This window comes from Coenobita brevimanus, chromosome 1, assembly GCF_032717465.1.
Source record: "Coenobita brevimanus isolate Jiangsu-jjx chromosome 1, ASM3271746v2, whole genome shotgun sequence".
NCBI lineage: Eukaryota > Metazoa > Arthropoda > Malacostraca > Decapoda > Coenobitidae > Coenobita > Coenobita brevimanus.
This window is the reverse complement of record NC_136954.1, coordinates 38,023,596-38,040,756: the sequence shown is the minus strand read 5'-3', so window position 1 is coordinate 38,040,756 and position 17,161 is coordinate 38,023,596. Positions and strand designations below refer to the sequence as shown.

Below are 17,161 nucleotides of genomic sequence, written 5' to 3'. Positions count from 1 at the left end.
GTATACCTCCTCTTTTTTTAAGAAACCTGCTACCCAGAACCACAAATTATCCATCTTCTCTTTCCAAAGCTCACCCATCGATAAAGACTACCTCCTTATTCATCTTTAGACCTCATTCACTCAAACACATTCTCATTTAATCAAGCACATTCACCTATCCCCCCATTTAATCCAGCGACTTGTTCTCTTGGTACATTTTCCTACCTTTGGGCAATTTCATCAAGTTTAAGAAGGATGTTTAGCAGAGAAGGGGTTTATGAAGTCTGTAACTAACTACACCATTTTGATAAGCCGTACCTCTTCTTAGCAAAACGATCTGGTTACAGAAGTAATGCAAAAAAAACGTGGTGCGGTTTGAGAAATCACTCACCCACCTAACTGTCCATTTCCAAAAGCCATCTGCTTATTAGTCCCCGGTCGGGGACTCTAGGTTGCGCATTTCCGTCAGGACGTCAATAACTTCGTGGTCTGTTCTGTAACTTCCACGTGCCTGGACAGATTTCGATATAACTTCATACAGTTGTTTCCTATACCATGATGGTGAGTCACGAGCAAAAACCATCCATCTACTCCCAAGGTCAAGGTCACACTTGGGATTCAAACAAGATCGGGTGCTGTCCATCTGCAATTCCGTGTACGCTCTGTAGTACTCATATGCATGGAGAGATTTCGATATAACTTCTTTCATTTTTTCCCCATACCATGACGGTGTGTTGCACGCAACAGTCAGTCATCTTCTCCCAAGCCCAATACATATGTATGGTTATCATTCGGTAGGAGACTTTGTATTGCATGGCAGTACTGAATGCACTTGTTATTATTTAGGGTTCTTTCACTTTTTCACCTCTGCCTACCTTTTAAAAGCCCTGCTAGCCAACTTCAGAGCTCTCCTATCCACTAATTCACGTCCAAAGATCACCTCGGCCTGTATTCTCCTAGGCCATTGAGCACCACATCTTCACCATTATATTTCTGTATTTGACATAGTAACGCCTTCAGTCTCATGATGCATTATTCAGTCTCTTGCTATCACCAGACGATTTTCTTCAGACCAGATCGTTTTCAAGCTGGAGGGTTTAGAGGTAGTACTCATTAACCTCATCACCACAAGTACCAATCCCAAGTAGAATAAAATCGTCTGGAAATGGCAAGAATGAGCTTAAGTATTACTCGTCTGAGGGTAGAAGTTAATACAAGTACTCACACACGTGGTATAATTCAAGCCACTTAGCTTGTAAAACGTGTAAATGGTATGCAAGATGAGTTAAAAACTGCCTTCATTAAACTCTTCAGTACTAGGTCTCTCTCCGAAGTTGAAGAAGCACGTATATTCTGTTCACCTTAACTTGGCCTAAACTTGCCATCTCTCCGTCTTGAATGCCTAGCTGAATCAAGAGATTAACCTTGAGTATGGTGCTAGTCAAGAAGAAGCGCTTTGGAGAAAGAATGTAGAGCCATAGTAGTGTCTTTTTCTGCCACATCGCAATGTGAAATAAACCGAAGGAAAAAATCAGTGTCAAAATAAGAATGAACTACATTGACATGAATGGCTTAAGTGGTTACCTTACTGAATGAATTAACCACTTCACCCCTAGTACGTCATTCTTCTTGCTTGCTGGGACGTGAGATTTTATACAAATTAGGAAGAACTTGTGTCAGTGAAGGGGATAATGGTTCCTGTATTTCACCCCTCAAGTTCAAAGAGTCACTGCTGAGCTGAACAAAATCGCTTGGAGGCAGGAAGAATGGTGTAAAATGACGTCTTCTCGTTGACCGGGTTACCATCCACCCACTCTATCCACCTATTCACCTTTCCACCCACCCACTCCTAGCTCCGTACCGCCGATCCAGTCCCCCATCCACACCACTTACCCATCCTGTCCCTCATCCACACCACTTACCCATCCAGTCCCCCATCCACACCACTTACCCATCCAGTCCCCCATCCACACCACTTACCCATCCAGTCCCCCATCCACACCACTTACCCATCCACACCACTTACCCATCCAGTCCCCCATCCACATCACTTACCCATCCAGTCCCCCATCCACACCACTTACCCATCCAGTCCCCCATCCACACCACTTACTCACCCTGTCCTCTTATTCACCCATCCTCACAGCATACCTCTCCCCACTCCCCAACCCACTTCTCGATCCACCCACCCACTCATCCCTCTAACTCACCCATTTACCCATCCATTCCCTCATCCACCCCTAGACTCCTTATTCACATCACTCATCCACTCACCAACTCTCCAATCCACGCCATACATCCACACTTGCGTTCAGAATCGCTCCCCATCACACCATTTATCCACCCACCCATACCACCCATTCACACTACGCATCCACCCACCCACTTCCAATCCACTCATCCATCCACCCACCCACTCATCATCCACCCAACCACTCCCCATTTCTCCATCAACCCATTCCCCATCCATTTCACTCATCCATGTACCCAGTTCCTATCCACACCACCCATCCACCGACCCTCTCTTCATCCACATCACTCATCCTCCCCTTCCACCCATCCACTTCCCATCCACCCAGCAGCTCCCCCATCCACACTACCCATCCACCCACCCATTCCCCACTCACAGTACCCATGCACTCCCCAACCACACTACTCATCCACCCACCCTACTGCTATCCACTCTTGGCAGTCATTTTCTCTTTGTCTTCTCCTCCAGCCTTTCGTCTCTTCTACTTTTCCTCCCTCTACCCCAGCCCTTCCTCCTCCAGCCTTCATTCCCTCTACTCCAACCTTCTCTCCTGCTCCAGCTTTTTCTCCCTCTGATCCTGCCTTCTCTCCCTCTCCTCCAACCATTCTTCCACTTTCCTCTCCGTTTTTCTCACCTCTTTGTCTGCGCCTACTAGTCTTACCTCCTCCCCTCCCACCTCCTACCTTCCCAACCCCACTCCATCCCTCACACCTTCCATCCTTCCCTCTCTCATCCCTTTCTCTTCCTTCCTTGCCAGCCTCCCCTTTTTATTCCTTCCTTCCTTCCTCTCCTCTATCCTCCCGTCTCGTACATCCTTCCTCCAATTCTGTCAGCTCCTCTCTGCCCGTCATCAGTTTCCCTCCATTTCTCTCTCCCTGCCAGTCTCCCTCTCTCCCCCATCGGTCTTCCTCCTCTATCCTTGCAAGCCTCCCTCTCACCTTCCAGCCCTGTTATCCTTCCTCCATCTCTCCCTCCAGCCCTGTTATCCTCCCTCCTTCTCTCCCTTCAGCCCAGTTTTCCTCCCTCTCTCTCTCCCTCCAGCCTCCCTACTAGCCTTCCCCTCTCGCTCCCTCCATTCACCCTAGCCTTCCTCCCTCCCCCCGTCCATCCATCCCAACCTCCTCTCCTTCCCATCTCCCTGCCTTTCTCCCTCAGCCTACCCCCTTTTCGCCCTCCCAGCCTCCCTCCATCTTAAGTGTTATTAATCACCCACGTTATCGGTTTTTATCCTTTTTTCCGGGAGGTTCGGTCGTTTATGCTCCATCGTGGTCGCTTAGGAAGTATTATTGGCCTTCAAAGAGACATAACTTGAAGCAGAATCATATTTGCTCGTACTTAATTTTTTCTTCGTTTCTATCGTGGTTTTGTTCATTTTTCCTAGTTTTTATTGTTTTTTAATTGTTTTCGTGCTTTTGTTTTTTTCTTCGTTTTTATCGAGGGTTTGCTTGTTTTTCTTCTTTTTTCCAGGTTTTATTTTTCGTTTATCGGTTTTATTTTCGTTTTAATCATGGTTTTGTTTGTGTATCTTCGCTTTTATTTTTTTCGTGTTTTCGTGTTTTTGTATTTCCGGTTTAATCATGGTTTTGTTTGTGTTTTCCTTCATTTAATCGTGATTTTGCTTGTATTTTTCTTCGTTTATATTGTGGTTCTGTTAGTATTTTTTATCGTGTGTTTTTCGTTTTTATCATGATTTTGTCAGTTTTATTTAGGAGTTTCTTTTGGTTCGTATATGCTTCTGTTTTGGTCGCGTAGAATCTATTTTCGTCGTTCACAAGGCTGGTGAGGGACGCCTGCCTGTGATGGCATCGATATAGCCAGCTCTGCTGCCTAAATATACAAACGATCATTAGCCCCTTCTCTGTCCTCTGCTGGAAGGATATTGAGCTGCCCATATTCAGCCTGCAGTTCGCCTAATTAATATTCATAAGAGCCTGGGGTTACAACAACAAATAAACAACAGCTACAACTAAGCTTTATTTCTAACCTGACTTTAATGTTTGAGCGTTTTTGTTGGGTGTTGGTATTGTGTGTGTGTGTGTGTGTGTGTGTGTGTGTGTGTGTGTGTGTGTGTGTGTGTGTTGGTGTTTAGTGTATTTTTGCTCCGGAGTTTCGCGTTACGTCCTTGCTGCTTAATCAGTTATTGTCTTACACAAGGCTTAACCTTTAGGCTAATATTAATTTTCTTTTCTTTTTTTCTTTTTCTTTATATTTTCTTGCGAGTTTTCCCCCATGCTTAGTGTTATATTACTTTATTATATATTTTATATTGCTTTTTTATATTACTTTTTTCATTGTCGTTAACAGGGCTTACAATAGACTGACATTGGTTTTGGTGATTTTTACTGCCTCCTCAGCGGGTGGTTTTTCTAGATTTCGTGGTTCAGTGTTCTTAGTTGTTTCGAATTTCTTCCTACTTTTTCGTGCTGTAAATCATGCATAATTTTATATTTATCACAGTCATTCGCTGAGCATTACTTTCAGGCTGACAGTTTTTGGTTCATTCTAAAATGCCGTTTTATGTATTTTTCTTTGTTTGTTGTTTGATCCTGCCTTCGTCTTTTATCAAATATTATTCACCGGGCTTTACTCGTAGGCTGACTTGAGTTTCCCATGCTGTTGTTTGGTGGCTTTCATTGTTCTAGTTTCTTTGTTTGTCGCAGTTCGTGTTTGAATTTATTAGATTCAATCATCGGTCTTGTCTTGGAGGATGACAGTGTGTGTGTGTGTGTGTGTGTGTGTGTGTGTGTGTGTGTGTGTGTGTGTGTGTGTTCTCGTGATGGGGTCTGTGCACTCTGTTTTTTTTTAGCTGAATTTGGGTTCCTTACCAGTTATTATTTTTTTTTTTTTACGTTTTTGAGCATCTTTTTTTCATTATTTTTAAAATATATATTGCGTAATTGTTTATTCTTCATTTTTTGTGGTGTCTTGTATTTATTTATTTTCAGTTTCGTAATTGTCTATCCTTTTTCCCCTTATGTGTCCATAGTTTTTTACAATTATTTTTCATTGTTTTTCATATTTATCTTGGTGTATTTTTTTTCGTTCACTATTCTTCCGTTTTTGTTGTTTATAATTTGCCTATCACGTTATTTCCATATTTCCCCAAATTTGCCAGTGTTTTTTATTATTATTATTATTATTATTTTTTTTTTTTTTTAGCTTTCTGCCCCATAAATAGGGACGGTCAATCAGTGTGTGTGTCCCGTACTGTGACTATACCTTTCTGAAGAACGAGTCTCTCTCTCTCTCTCTCTCTCTCTCTCTCTCATGGGGGGGTAGAGTGGGTAATGTTAGCTTATCTGGTGTGCTTGTGCGTCTGGTGTGTGTCTGAGGTGCTTGTGATGTGTCCGGAATGTGTCCAATGACAAAGAACACTCTCTGAGATGTACTGATGTGGTGGATGCTTGGGGTGGGTGTGACTCTCAAAGGTTTAAATATTTCTTGCATATGTAGGCTATAAATTATTACTCGTTCACTGTTAATTCTAAGTTTTATCGTCGTTTTCCCTTTTTTTTTTTTTCTTTTTTTTACACTGCCATTCTATCCTCTTCCTCCTCCGTCTCTTTCTGTCCATCTTCCTCCTTCACAGTCATTCCATCGTCCCACCCTTGTCTGCCTCCACCTCCCCCCTCCCCACTCAGCTGTCGTCGTGAATTTAGCAGCGTGTCGTCAGTGGTCGTGCTCAGAATTATGTCGTGCCGAGGTGGTCATTGCGTCAGTCGTTCCCTTCCATCCCTGGCGACATTTTTAGCCCCTTTCACATCGTATACCGTATTTCCTTATTTAACTCTTGCTGCCACCAGGCGACTTATTGTACCGGTATTTAGATGGACCTCTCATAGCAAAGGATTTATAAGCAGTTCCCATTACCGGTACCTCATTTTTGTAAGGTAATGTGTTTGCTTTCCTTACCACCAGCCGACATTATTCAACATAGGACAGACCTCTAGTGTGTGTGTGTTTAGATAGATAGATAGATAGATATGTAGAGATAGATAGAGGTATGGGAAAATAGTAAAGTGTATGGAGTCCTGTCTGCCCTGGAAATTAGTTTACTCCTTAGATAGATATAGATTGAGAGAGAGAGAGAGAGAGAGAGAGAGAGAGAGAGAGAGAGAGAGTCTTTGAAAATACGTAGTAAAATGTTGTGGAGTCCTCTGTGTCCTCCAAATTGGTTAACCCTCTTCTGATAGATAGATAGATAGATAGATGGACGGGTAGACATATAAATTGGTAGATAGATAGATATAGTCAGAGATTTGTGGAAATAGTAAAATGTTATGGAGTCGTGTCACTAAACTCTCGCATGTTCGGGACAACCATTTCTATTCAGCCAATGCCAGACGTCTTTATTGAGCTAGGAGTGAGTCACAGGAGCCTGAGAGATAAGATGCCAGCTGAATACAGACCCCCAGCATCATGTCTTGTCCCAGCACCAACATGAACCCGGGTCTTGTCAACGGGTCTGTGTCTCTCTCCGCCAACACAACCTTCTGTATAATTCTCCCATTCACCAACTCCGGCCACCCTCTTCACTTTATGCTATTATGGACTTACTGTAGGTCTGTATTATGGGTAGCACAGGAGGCTTCGCAGCTCCTCATCCTATGTGATTTATCTTTGTACACTACATATATCGTTTTTATATCGACGTAGTTGGCATCAGTAACAGTCAAGAGGATACTGTTTTTTCTCTTTTTTTTATTTTTTCGATGTGCAGAATAAGTAGCTAAGGAGAGGTGTCACGAACTGGCCAAAGCCACTGAAATCTGTATTCTCATTCGCTAAAGAAGCCCCCTAACACCCTTTCCTGAGCAACTTATTTTGCTTGTCACACTTTAATGACCATATCCGTGTTACTTAAGGCATTCTAATATCGCCATACTCTGCATTGATAACGTACAGAAGGGCGTTAACCAGCCATTTCCAGAAAGAAATCGCTAAGGAAGAGGTGCTGCGGAATGCAACCCTGTGATAATACAAGATAACAAAAGTCACGGTATCATCCCTTTCCCCGTCATTCACTACTTTGCATTATATTTCCCCCTGCGACAGGCAGTTTACGTGCCACCTTCATTTCCGCTGCTCCTTTTTATTTTATCTTTTCTAACTAAATTATTTTATTCAGTATACAGTAGGTGAGACTTTTAACTTGAGGATTTAGCCTTAGTTAACCCTTTGACTCCTACATCTCCGTCCAAAGTTGTATAAATTTGTACAGACGTAGCTTCAAATAAATAGAATCGTTACGGGACTAAGTAGGTCAGCGGTACACGAGGGAAAAGTAGTTCATGAAGAATGTTAAAATCTGTCACGAATAACATTTTCTCCAAGTAACAAAGTAATTGGTTTTTTCAAGTGTAAGACAGGTTATTGAATTAATCTCTTAGAAACATACCAGTCACGAGGTCTAAGGCTGTATTTTAAGTGATCACGGTCACTTCCTAGCACTTCTTTTTTAGCGACGTATGCTGCACACTACGCCTCGATGTTCTCCTTTTTTTGTTGATACAATCAGTGTCGATATGTTAGCGATATAAAAAGCATACAGGCAAATGTTGAGTCGTAATATGCAAAATAAATCGCTGAGGAGGAGATGCAACGAAGCCTCCTCGGCTACCCACATTGCAACCCGAAAGGTGGTATTCTCGTCAGCTTAGGTGGCTCTCAAGCACCTCTTCCTTAGTGATTTATTTTGCTTATTACGCCTGGATAATCACTTGTCTGCAATTTGCGCATCCTTGTTGGACGGACGCAAGTGAAGGTTGAGAGGAATGGAAGAGAGTTGTTTGAGAGGACTAAAGATTAGGATAAGAGGGAGAAGGATAGAAAAAGGAACGGGTGGAGAGAAGGACTGGAGGAGGAGGCGGCAGAGTTACACAGAGGTCAAGGTGCTTCTTCCACAAAGACCTTACTTACGTTGAGAGACGGAAAGAGAATATTCCCCAACCAAGGATGGGCCTCGAGGAAGGAAGGGGTTCGTGAAAGGTTTATACGATAGAATCTCTTAAGTTCGAAGAGTCTGTATTAAGCTGAATAAAATCGTCTGCTTAAGCAACAAGAGCACTTATCATCCACCTGAGGAGCGACCCGGACAAATGGCTGTGTGTGTGTGTGTGTGTGTGTGTGTGTGTGTGTGTGTGTGTGTGTGTGTGTGTGTGTGTGTGTGTGTTTTAATCTCTCTTTTTATCTGTTACACGTCTTATGCCCTTTCTTAGTCACTTGAATGTCCTTTGCAGTTCATAATTACCCGTCTGCTTCCTTTGTCGTATATACACGTAGTTAACCTTTAAAATTACCACTTTCCGCTCTGCCGTTATCCTTTTCTACCTTGTGTCACATGGCCTTTGTTGCCTGGGGCTAGATTGTTCATTCATTCATTCATTCATATATATTTTTAAAATTTCTCTTTCAGATCGGGACGTGGAGCGACACCCGAGGGCTGGAAACAGTGGCGGTCAAGTACACGAGCCACATGACTGACCTGGTGATGGCTGACAGATCTTACATCGTTACATCCATATTGGTGCGTGTATCCCCCCTCCCTTCTCTCTCTCTCTCTCTCTCTCTCTCTCTCTCTGCCGACCTCCAGATTTAAGCGATATTTTAAGTGAGTCTCGGTATTTTTCTATTACCCGTTTAATGTCCTTTTTAACTCATTTAGGGATTTTGTATGACATTTAATTTTATCTTCCGTTTTCCCTTAGTTTCCTCCTTGTAAATATTTTCACTCTGTGATGCGACTTAGTGCCATTTGGTCTTTGTTACCTGGTGCTGCCTTTTCATTTCTCTCTCTCTCTCTCTCTCTCTCTCTCTCTCTCTCTCTCTCTCTCAGAAGGAGGAATTTTATATACATTAGTTGAAAAATTAGTGTGATCCCATGTTCCTTGGGATAATGTAGCGGCCCCGTTTTCTTTCATCACAGGAAAAGCCATTCTTGATGCTAAGGAAGGACGGTAACTACACTGGCAATGATCGTTACGAGGGATACGCTAAAGACCTCGCTGACCTCTTGGCATCCTTCCTCGGAATTAACTGTGAGTATATGAGTTTGAGGGCTTGTGCTGGAAAATGGGAAGGTATTAGAGGGTAAAGTAGTATTTCTAGGGTGTCTTAGGTAGATATCTTGGAATGATCGTTACGAGGACGAAGCTACGGGCCTTTCCGATTTCTTGCCCTTTTTCCATAGAATTAAATGAGAGTATTTGATTTTTCGGTGTATTTTGGGGGGTAATGAGTAATTTTGAGAGTGTCGTATCTATATCCATTCTTTTTCAAAAGGTATTTGTGTAAGCAAATTTCTGTTCTGCTCAAATACTCCATATTTAGTGTTGTTGGAGGTAAAGAAGGTATTTCTGATTTTTTTTTTTTTTTATCTGCTGAGAGTTCATGGACATATTTTGCCTTCCGTCTCGCGAAAGATGTAAGAAGGTTACCTTATTACAAGTAGACAGTTTCGTGTGTTTACAATTCAGGAGAGTCTTGTGTAATTTTCGAACTCCATCTTACTGTAAAACATTATTTTTCTGGTGCTTTGCTTGAGATAGATATTGTTATGCTGGTAGGATTAGGCTAGTGTTTTATATCTGGCACTGTGATGAACATTTTAGAAATTAAGTGTTGTGCCATAGGATTAGGTTAATGTTTGTATCTGGAGATATGAAGAACATTGTGGAAATTTCGGCATGTCTGTTTTGTTTACTTTCTTACGTACCTTAGGAATTAGTTCTTGTCATTATGGTTATTGTGTATTGTTAATTTAAGTGCATTATTGCATGGGAAAATGTGCGTTCTGTCCTAGGCTCTAGAATTTGCATTATTGCATCACACAGTGTGAGTTCTCTCCTGAGCTTGAGAGTGTTCTGGACTGCCAAGGGGGGGAAGGAGGGTATTTAAAAAGGACCTGACCCGCTTTCTGGCAGTTGGTCAAGAGCAACAGATGGAGTGGGTTGTGTGGGAGGGTCAGTTTGAGTTTAGTCAGTGAGCCAGGTAGTAGAGGACCGTTAATTTGCGTCCTAGAGTGAGTCAGTCAAGCAGTGAGTCAGAGAGTCTGTAACAAACAATCAGTGAACAGTGAGCAGGTGCATAGTTAGTGATGCAGTCAGTGAATCAGTGGTGGACGGACAGTGACAGATAGAGTCAGTGTTATTGAGTCAGACAGTGAGAGAAAATCAGTGAAGGATGGAGTAATCAGAGTCAGTAAGTGAGCATCATTGAGTCAGTTAATGGACAGTGAACGAGTAGTAATCAGTGGAGGACTGAGTTAACGTGGGAGGGAAAAGTCAGTGTTATGCAAGTGTGCCTCACCCATGCCAGGTAGGAATAAAACGCAGTGTTCAGCGGCCTTTTATTAACGTCCTAGCTTGTATACGCATCGTTGTTGACATACCCACGGTCCCAGTGGTATAACAATACTAATGCATTTTTAGAGCCTTAGGAAGTGTTTGCTTTGTATGTCAGGGTGGAGGAAGGTCCTGTGGTTGGTAACATGGCGCGGTTCAGTTGCCAGGGCCAGATCGACGTAGAATCGGTTCCACTGAGGATGAATTCTTCAGTGCGTCCCCTACATGCTTCAACCTTAGCCACCCTCTGACACATCAAATTGCTGTTTGACCACAGTAAATGTTCTTTGAGTGTTAAGACGATCACCGGGTGTGTAGGTTGAGATGAAAAGGAAGGAGGGAGAAGAGAGAGTGAGGGAGGGAACAGAACGAAAAGAAAAGTACTCATTTTTTAAGTGTTGAAATAGAAATGTTAGAAGTAAAGAGATGTTTGCGTGTGTTAATGTTTTCTCTACTGTGGACGCATATTGGTATAATATTCATGAAAAATTCCTACCATTTTCTTTACCTGCGGAAGTTTCTAGTTGTGCAAAAAGTTAATTGTGAGGCATCAATTCTTTGACTGGCAAAATATCGCTTGAGCTGAATGTAATCGTCTTGTGATAGCCTGTGCAGAATAAGTGAAAGTGTCTATAGATTGTGAAAGTGTTATTTCTGGTGACATAAGTTTCTTTCTTTAGTGGCAGTTATTCCTCCTTTTTATTCAGAGTTAGGTGCAGGAGATATTTATGGTGCATTAGAGATTCCCTTCACCACAATGATTGCCTCCTTATTTTATTGTAACCTCAGGCAATTTTGTTTAATATAATGACTGGAATATCAAAGGGACAAGTGTTTAAATTTGGAGCAACCAAAAGGTCGAGGTCTGAAACACAGTTAAAGGGGATGGTGTTGCCATAGTGGAGGTATGGGCTCTCTGGGTGTTCATGTTTAATGTCATCTTTTTTTCCTCGCAATGTGGGGTTTTGTTTCTGGCACATAGTTATGTTATTGTAGACGTGCTACTTTCTTTCCTTTTATCTGTTTACTCTCGCGTCTGTTTCCCACAATATACCCTGCAACGTGTAGGGGTAATTTTCTCCTGATCACACATATGTTATTGTTTTCTTACTGATTTCCTTTTATTAATGTTCATACACACAGTTTTTCTTTTTTCTTAATTTCCCCTAGATATTAACAAATTTGCAGAATGACAGTGATGCCCAGTAATATCTCATAATCATATTAACTTGTTCATGCTGCCATATTTATCTGTTAACCTATTTTTTCCCCCGCAGACACATTGCAGCTCGTGAAGGACAACAAGTACGGTGGCCAGAACGATGGCCAGTACGGCGGCTGGGACGGCATGGTGGGGGAGCTGGTGAGACAGGTCAGTGTTGCCTAGTTTTACTTCAGTTACCCTCCATTGGTTTTCTCTTCTCCATTTTAACTCATTCTCTCACAAAATATATTTTGTAAGTTAGTCTTACATCTCCGGACTAAGTTTATTCAGCCTTGGAGAAGCTTAATAGAACCTGTGGGATAATATTGCTGTCATTTAACCTTGCATTACAAGAGGTCTCCCAAACAGAGAGAGAGAGAGAGAGAGAGAGAGAGAGAGAGAGAGAATCCCCCCACCTAGGTCAAGTGTAAATAACGTGCCACCAAAAATTATTCTTGATGTGTTAGATTTCTGACCTGCTTTTAAATGAGATAAAAAAAGGAGCCTTTATTTTTTAATTATACGGTAGGGGTGCCCACCATCCACTCACTCGATGTAGCGCTGCTCTCGGGTGACTGCCCTTTCCTCACTACCTTCCCTCTTTCCTTCCTTCCTTTTCTGTCATTTTTTCCTTCATTCTTTCCTCTTCCTTCTGTCCACGGGTGACACTGCATTGAGTGACAAGCCAAATGGTTTCCTGTACACCAGGAAGCCATTTATTACGCCGGGTGGTAACCATATAACCAGATTATTGCCTGGTGGTTTAGTGGGCAATTAAAGCGCTCCAATCGTATTGAGCCGGTGCAGGTTTTTATCCAAGGGGTGGTTGGGGTTTATTGCTCACGTCTTGCCAATCAGGGATGAGTGACGCTGGTCACCCATCTTAAATGTCAGGACCAACTTGCTTAGCCCCGGGCACCCACGCTTCGCATGGGACAACACTGGATTAGATGGTGAATGAATTAATGAATGAAATAAAATGTGCAACCCAATAATCTTCTTTGAAAAGGAAGACAAAGCGTCAGTCAAGCTTGTATTTCTCTCTCTCTCTCTCTCTCTCTCTCTCAATGCGGGGTCAAACAGAGTTGACAAATTGAATGGGTGGGTGGATAAATTAATGCAGATAGATGTTTGAATACCTAAATGGATAGATGTAGCTATCGTGGGCCCATCTCTTAAGCATTAGTCAACACAGTTCTCTTTGATGAGAAACCTAAAAATCTTATGACTTAAAATGTATTATCATTGTAATGATTAATTTATATACATGATGTGTACTAAAGACCTTCTACTGTCGAGAACTGTCTTTATGGGGAGTGTACAGTATACATATTGATGCTGTTCCCAAAACTGTTATATTACCAATAATAAAGTATTTAGATCATCATCATCATCATCATCATTATCCCGCCTTTTTAACATTACAGGTGGAGTTAGGCAGGGTACAGCAAGCCAGGAATAGAAAAAAAAATATGCTAGTCGGAGAACTAATCAGCAATATGCCCAGAGAAGTGGGCCACGTAACCAGTCATTCACCGTCCAAATACCAGGAATCCTTGCTGTAATATTAATAATGTAAAATATATAAAATAATAAAATAACAAAAAACTATGAATTCAGCGTTTCCTGTGACAGTTTGTGTAGAAAATTACCAGGGTTATTCATGAAGACGCCAGCTCGAATAAACCGAGCCCCTGTTCTGAAACTTTTCCATCGAGAATAAACCTTTTCCAGTGACGTGACAGAAATCATGTGTTTTTTTTACGATTCCATATTGGATGGCAAACTCCTCGCAGTAATGGCTGTCCAGACAGGGCTGTCAGAGAATGAACTGTCTGATATATGCAGAAATCTGGATCAACGCCACCAAGATCTGTACAGGAACAAGATAAGGTGTTTGAGGCTGGATGCTTACACCATATCTAGGGAGAAATTCACTCTTTTCAAGTATGGGAGACCGAAACCAGGTCTCAGATATGGCGATCTCCAAGGCAGAGAGACTATAAGGTAGTTTCACACTGGGGGGACAGGGAGCAAAAACGTGTCTCGGTCTGCGCATGACGTCACAGATAATCCAGACTGAGGGTCGCAGCCTGGACTCAGCCTCAGGGCCAGTCACTTACCTACCTACTCTCTGATATGAGCTCCCCGGCCTCCGTTTTCTATTGTACTGCCGGGCGAGTTCAGCGACGATTGCAAATGGGTTTTTTCTGTGAACATGCCGACAGTTTGTATTGTTCGTGGGTGCAGATCGGTTCATGTGAAAGGTGATACCAACTCAAAACATAAGGGAGCTTTTAAATAATTAATGATTTCCTATATGGATTACTTTTGTTTGCATCCTAAACTGCATGCACAGCAATGAAAAGGTTAATGCTATGTTTTTGACCTATTATGAAATATGTCATCAAGAAGAACTGTGTGTTTTCAGAGAATGTAGGAACGTCGTATACAGGGTCATACAGACACAGATCCGACGTCACAGGTGCCTGTAGCTAGCTGATTATGAGAAAAACAACTGAAAATATCGACAGAGATCACTGGTCGAGAGCACACCAACACTAACACCTACCAAATGATCCGGAAATCGCCAGTTTACATTTACATACCATTACAGTCGTTTTATTTTACGAGCCCATTCTCTCTCTCTCTCTCTCTCTCTCTCTCTCTCTCTCTCTCTCTCTCTCTCTCTCTCTGTATTATCCTTGACATCACAGCTTTTGCGTGAGCCGGGGGTGGTGAACCTACCTCTCATATTCTCTTTTACCTTGGCGATCTCTATCACTGTTTGGTGAACACCCCGTGAAAGTTCACCGGGGCATCCCTCTAGGTAAAAACGTGTAATAAATCTCGCTGGAATTGACAATAAGTACATGTAAATCGTCTTGGTAATCAGTATATTTTTGACGTGGGGCCAAGGGAGGAGGGATTGTATACACTGACTGGGAATTGAGTAGTTGATGAGTGTAGGGTGGGGGTGTGGGAGTGGGGGAAGGAGGTGGAGGGAGGGTGGGGGGGTTGAATGGTGGTGGGGTAGGGGGTGGGATTAGGGTTGGTTTGGGGGGTGGGGTTGTTGGGTTGTGGGGGTGAGGGTGTGGGGGAGGGTTGGGGATGGGTGGTAAGGGGTGGGACGGGTAGGGGGTGAAGGGGAAGGGGGTTGAGTGGTGGTGGGGGGCCTTGTGGGGGGCTGGGCTGCTTGTGGAGGGGAGTTGGGGGCATGGGGTGTGGGGGTTGGGGGTTTGAAAGTGGGAGTAGGGGGTTGTTGGGGGTAGGAGTATGGGGTGGTGGGGGACGGTGGTGGGGTGGAGGTGGGGGTGGGGGAGTTTGTGTGGCAGTTGGAGGGTGGTGGGAATGTGTAGGTGGGGTGGGGGGGTGGGGGGGTGGAGTGGCGGTGGGGGGGATGGTGGTGGGGTTGGAGGGGGTGGGGGTGGCTCACCTGTTATGAAATGGCTGCTACAGAGTCGGGTGTAGGCCGTCGGCTGCCAATTCTCCTTCTTCGTGGCAGCTATCCACTTCTTTTGCCTTTCCTCACTGGCTGGAAACCGGCAGAAGTTTACCTAACTTCCACTTTTCTGCCCTGTGTTACAGTCGAAGGTACAACAGTGGAATACCATTGTGGAATTTGCAATTCTCTCTCTAGACGACCGACAATCTGCCGTCCAGTATGGCGCCGTAAACAAAAGTCACATGACCCGTGAAGTCACGTGGAAAAGAACTGTAACACGAAAATAATATAAAAATTTAAAGCAATGAAATAGAGTAGTAGTAATAATATATATAATAGAGATTCTCCTGTATACACATCATGTATATATCAGGGTTAATGGCGAAGGTTACTTAATTTCCAGTGTGGATCTAGTTTGTCATTTGTTAGGTAGGAGTATACTCAACTATAGTCGCGGCGCGCGACTCTGAGGTTATTATCGTGCCCTGGCAACCTATCATTCAAAAGTGCGTCTGATTTCGTGTATAATATGAGACGCATGAGATTCGTTTATGTCTGTGTATAATAATATTCGTGTATAATATATTCATGCATAATAATATGATTCGTGTATAATATGATACGAAATCGGACGCACTTTTGAATGGCAGGTTGCCAGGGTACGAGAATGACAACCTCAGAGTCGTGCGCCGCGACTATAGTGTGGCCGTGAGCGTGAGTGAGTGAGCTTTGGGAAGAATTTGTACGCTCTATTTGATTAGGACGATATCATGATTTCACGCTTGGAAGGTATTTATTAGTATGCATACCTGCTGTTTACCAGCACATTTACGTTAGTCATGAATTAGAACTGTTAGGGTGCTCGTTACACTGACCTGGTAGTTAGTCGTAATTATCCTAATGTGTAGCCCCAGTTGCTACATTATATAATTTGTTTCTATAACTGGATAGATACGTGGGGGTATGTCTTAAAGTGTGAGGATTATTTATTCTGTTGTAATGTGATGATGTGCTTCACTGGTAAGAGCTCTACTCTGGCTGTTGGTTCCTTCGGGGATGGAGATAATTGCATTACTGTCCACGCAGGTGATACACAGTGGAAGCGGAATCATTGGTTTTTATTAGTCATTTATCTGGATTACCTTAACTGTCACTTCTGATATTTATGAATGCACTACAATTTATCTATTTGAATGCCAATGATTTAATCTGTTAATTGTTATAGTGTACAGCTGCGGTCAGGAATATCGTTCCACAACATAGATAATACTTCACCAACAACACTGTATTCAGAGGAATTTGTTAAGGTCCTGGGATCCCAGTACTAGGTTTCGAGGGCCATTACTCGGTGTCTACCAGTTATCACAGGCGAGTCAAAAGATTGGTGTCCGTAACAGTACCTTATATTGATTTAAAGTTATTTACTGTCACTGTTTTGCCGGGTTTTTTCTCTCTCTCTACGGTATGATTATGTGAAATCTTTCAGGTCGAAACTTGTGTGAATGAGCTTAATTTACGGCAAGACATAGTTTTCATCTGGGGACTCCTAATGCACTAAAGGGAGAAAATATGCACCAGTCAGTGTCAGATACTGCTGTGAAATAACCCTCAGATGGCAGTAGGAGACTGAGAAGAAAGGGGACGAGAGGAGAAAGAGAGGAAGGTGGGAAGAGGTATTTTAAAATGCCAAAAGAAGGATTAAAAGGAGGAGGAGGAAGGTTAAAAGAAGGAGAGTAGGTGGACAAGGAGATGGACAAGCAATAGAGAGATCCAGAGAAAAAGGAGATGAAGAAATGGAGGAGTAGGAGGAAGAAGAATGTAAGGGAGGAGGAGGAGCAAAAGAGGGGGTTAAAGGAGCAGATGAAAGGTGAATAAGAACAGAAAAACAGGAGAGGAAGGAGGAAAAGAAGTGGAGCGTAATGACGATAACGAGAGGGGAC

At 42.9% G+C, this 17,161-nt stretch overlaps 1 protein-coding gene across 1 annotated transcript in view; it reads left to right on the top strand.

Annotated features, from left to right (window-relative positions):
- Nucleotides 1-17,161, top strand: part of LOC145394907 (glutamate receptor 1-like) — a 142,174-nt gene that overhangs the window by 113,131 nt on the left and 11,882 nt on the right. The window contains exons 7-9 of the mRNA XM_080268685.1: nucleotides 8,646-8,756; nucleotides 9,156-9,267; nucleotides 11,850-11,944. Of these exons, the coding sequence (XP_080124811.1) occupies nucleotides 8,646-8,756; nucleotides 9,156-9,267; nucleotides 11,850-11,944 (318 nt within the window). The remainder of the gene's footprint in view (nucleotides 1-8,645; nucleotides 8,757-9,155; nucleotides 9,268-11,849; nucleotides 11,945-17,161) is intronic.